This window comes from Lipotes vexillifer, unplaced genomic scaffold, assembly GCF_000442215.2.
Source record: "Lipotes vexillifer unplaced genomic scaffold, Lipotes_vexillifer_v1.1 scaffold49, whole genome shotgun sequence".
Taxonomy (NCBI): domain Eukaryota; kingdom Metazoa; phylum Chordata; class Mammalia; order Artiodactyla; family Lipotidae; genus Lipotes; species Lipotes vexillifer.
Genome location: NW_006790551.1, coordinates 2,809,445 through 2,812,476, shown reverse-complemented (window position 1 = coordinate 2,812,476; position 3,032 = coordinate 2,809,445). Strand labels below are relative to the sequence as shown.

Here is a 3,032-nt window from a genome sequence, read left to right as displayed (position 1 = left end):
GGGGGGGGGGGGGGGGGCGGCGACGGCGCCGCTGGGGAGCGGGAGTCTACCTGCGAGCAGAAGTACGAGCCCTGTATCCCCAGCTTGATGCAGGTGGGACACTGGAGCTTGGCCTCACTGCTGCAACCGTCCGTCTCGCACACACGCGTCTCCACGGCCGCCATGCTGGCTGGCTGATGGAGGAGCACCTCACCGAGGAAGAGGGGGAGGAGGGAAGGAGGAACTGCTGGGCAGAAGGAGGGCAGGGGTGGGGAGAGAGGCCGAGCGGGGGAGGAGCTCGGCCCGCCAGGCCTGGGCGCGGGAGGAGGAAGAGCGCCGGGCCTGACCAGACCACGCTGCGCGCCCCGCCCCCGCTCCGCGCGCGCAGCTGGAGCCCCGCCCCGCGGCCTTGGCCCCGCCCCCGCCCGAGGCCCCAGCCTTTCGCGGCCCGCGTGCACGTGGGGGCCGTAAGGGTACCTGGCAGGGCGTTTGGCCCCTCCGTGCTGTCCTGCTTGTAGCCGCGGCCAGCGCGACCTCCCGGCGCCCGGCGGAGAAGGCCCGGTGCGGCCAACTGGGAGAGGCCCTCTCAGTGCCTAGAGAGAGCTCCCCAGTCGTCCCTTACTGACTGGATCCCAGGGTCTTGAACGTCTCCCATACTCTCAGACGGTTGGAAAGGGCGCTCCATTCCTCTGTGTTGGTCCACCCGGCAACTCCTTGGAAAAGGAAAGTAATTCCCTTTTTAAAGTTCTGTTTCTCGCGGATAGTGTCTGATCTGAGGCCTGAGGACCACCGCTCATTCACAAAAAAAGGAGCCAAGGAACTGTCAATGGAGAGGTGGGCTGGGACTTGGGTCTGGCTTCCCTTGTGCCGGATTTTTTTTCACACCACCGCCATTCACAATGTACAGTGCTACTGATGGTAACACAACTACTAGGTAGTCAATACAAACCGTAGTTTTTTGTATTATCCCAGTTGACAGTTTAAGAGGTAAATAGGGGAAAATTGGGTTGATCATGAAATGTCAGAGTTGAAAGGAGCTTTAGAGTTCATCTAATAAAAACCTCTTGCCTAAATCTCTTCAACTACATCCCAGATCTGCCATTTTCTAATTTGTGCTTGAATACCTCCTGTCACCAGGGAAGAGAGAGGAACTAGTATTTTTTTTTCTGATAAATTTTTAAAATAATTTTTATTGAAGTTTAGTTGCTTTACAATGTTTTGTTAGTTTCATTTGTACCGTAAAATGAATGTTATATGTATACATATATCCACTCTTTTTTAGATTTCCTTCCCATTTAGGAAGTATTTATTGATCATCAACTTGTTAGCGCAAGTTCGTGTACCCAACGCACAGTGAGGGCAAACACCAAAACGTGGGCGTTTGGAGCAGAGAAATGTTTATTGCAGGGCCACTGAGGAGACAGGTGACTCATTGCTCTAAAAAAAACCCCAAACTCCTTAAAGAGTTTCAGCAAAGCATTTTTTTAAAAGCCGGGTAGGGGGGTGGGGGCGGGGGAGGAGTTGCAAGGTATGGGATCAGCTCACGCACAATTCTCTGATTGGCTGAATGTGCAGGCAACAGGGAGGTGTCACAGGGATAAACATTATCAGTCCTTAGGCTATGGGGAGGCCTGGGGCTATGTGCTCATGGTCATCAAGTAGTTAATACCTTCCTTTCATTGGGGGGTTTTCACATCTGTAAAACAACTCCGGAAATGTGCATGAAATGCTGTTATCTAAGTACTTCAGAGAGGAACTAAAGAAGAGGATATGAGAAAAGGCCTGTCCCAGGAAGGCCCCATAGGGTCCTGCTCCATTACAAACTAAGTGCCCTGAACTTTGTGTTATATAATCCATATTTTTTAAAAACTTTCCATATTTGATAGATGAGAAAAGCTCTTTTTTTAAAATTTTCTTTTCTTTTTTTCTTGGCTATGTTGGGTCTTGGTTGCTGTGCACAGGCTTTCTCTAGTTGCGGTGAGCGGGCTTCTCATTGTCGTTGCTTCTCTTGTTGCAGAGCACGGGCTCTAGGCGCGTGGGCTTCAGTAGTTGTGGCACGTGGGCTCAGTAGCTGTAGCTCGTGCGCTCTAGAGTGCAGGCTCAGTAGTTGTGGCACACGGGTTTAGTTGCTCCGCGGCACATGGGATCTTCCCAGACCAGGGCTCGAACCCGTGTGCCCTGCATTGGCAGGCAGATTCTTAATCAGTGCACCACCAGGGAAGCCCTCATATTTTATTTTTAATTGATTTGTTTTGTTATATAAACAATAACATAAATAATGTAATAAAATCAAATAATAAATTTTAAAATGTTATATACACATGAGCAAAAAAGAAATCAAGGACCAAATATATGTATATATGTATATGTATGTGTATATGCTATGTGTATATGCACATATAGTAAATATATATAGAATATTTTTAAACGAAAACTGGACCGTACTATGCAGAGTACTTAGTTACCTGTTTCGTTCAAGTTGTGAACTTCCTTTATTGCCATCAGATGTACTTTTTTCCAGGGAATTCCCTGGTGGTCCAGAGCTTAGGACTCCACACTTCCGCTGCAGGGGTCACGGTTTGATCCCTGGTTGGGGAACTAAGACCGCATATGCTGTGCAGTGCAACCAAAAAAAAAAATATATATATATATATGTACTTTTTGCACATAATTTTAATGTCTGCATAATATTCTATTGTATAATTTACTGAGCCAAATTAACTAATAATAGACATTTAGGTTATTTTTAATTTTTATGGATTATAAACAAGGCTTCTGTGAGTACCTTTTTAGTTCGAACGTTACATAAATCCTTACTTACTTAGGATACACTCGTAAAAGTGGAATTGCTGCATCAAAGGATTGTCACTATTGTTTATTCTTTTTTATATAGTTTGCCAAATTTTTCCTCAGAAAATGTGTAAAAATTTACCCTCTGGTCAGAACTGTATTAGAGATCTTATTTCCTGAGACCTTACTAGTACTAGGTATTATCTATTTTTAACGTTTTTCATTTTGATAAATATGTAAATCTATTTGTTTTTAGATTATAG

General features: G+C 46.0%; 1 protein-coding gene across 1 annotated transcript in view; it reads right to left on the bottom strand.

Annotated features, from left to right (window-relative positions):
• Window positions 1-281, bottom strand: part of METAP1 (methionyl aminopeptidase 1) — a 68,815-nt gene extending 68,534 nt beyond the window's left edge. The window contains exon 1 of the mRNA XM_007463793.1: window positions 51-281. Within this exon, the coding sequence (XP_007463855.1) occupies window positions 51-164 (114 nt within the window). The 5' untranslated portion in view covers window positions 165-281. The remainder of the gene's footprint in view (window positions 1-50) is intronic.
• Between the last annotated feature and the right edge of the window lie 2,751 nt (window positions 282-3,032).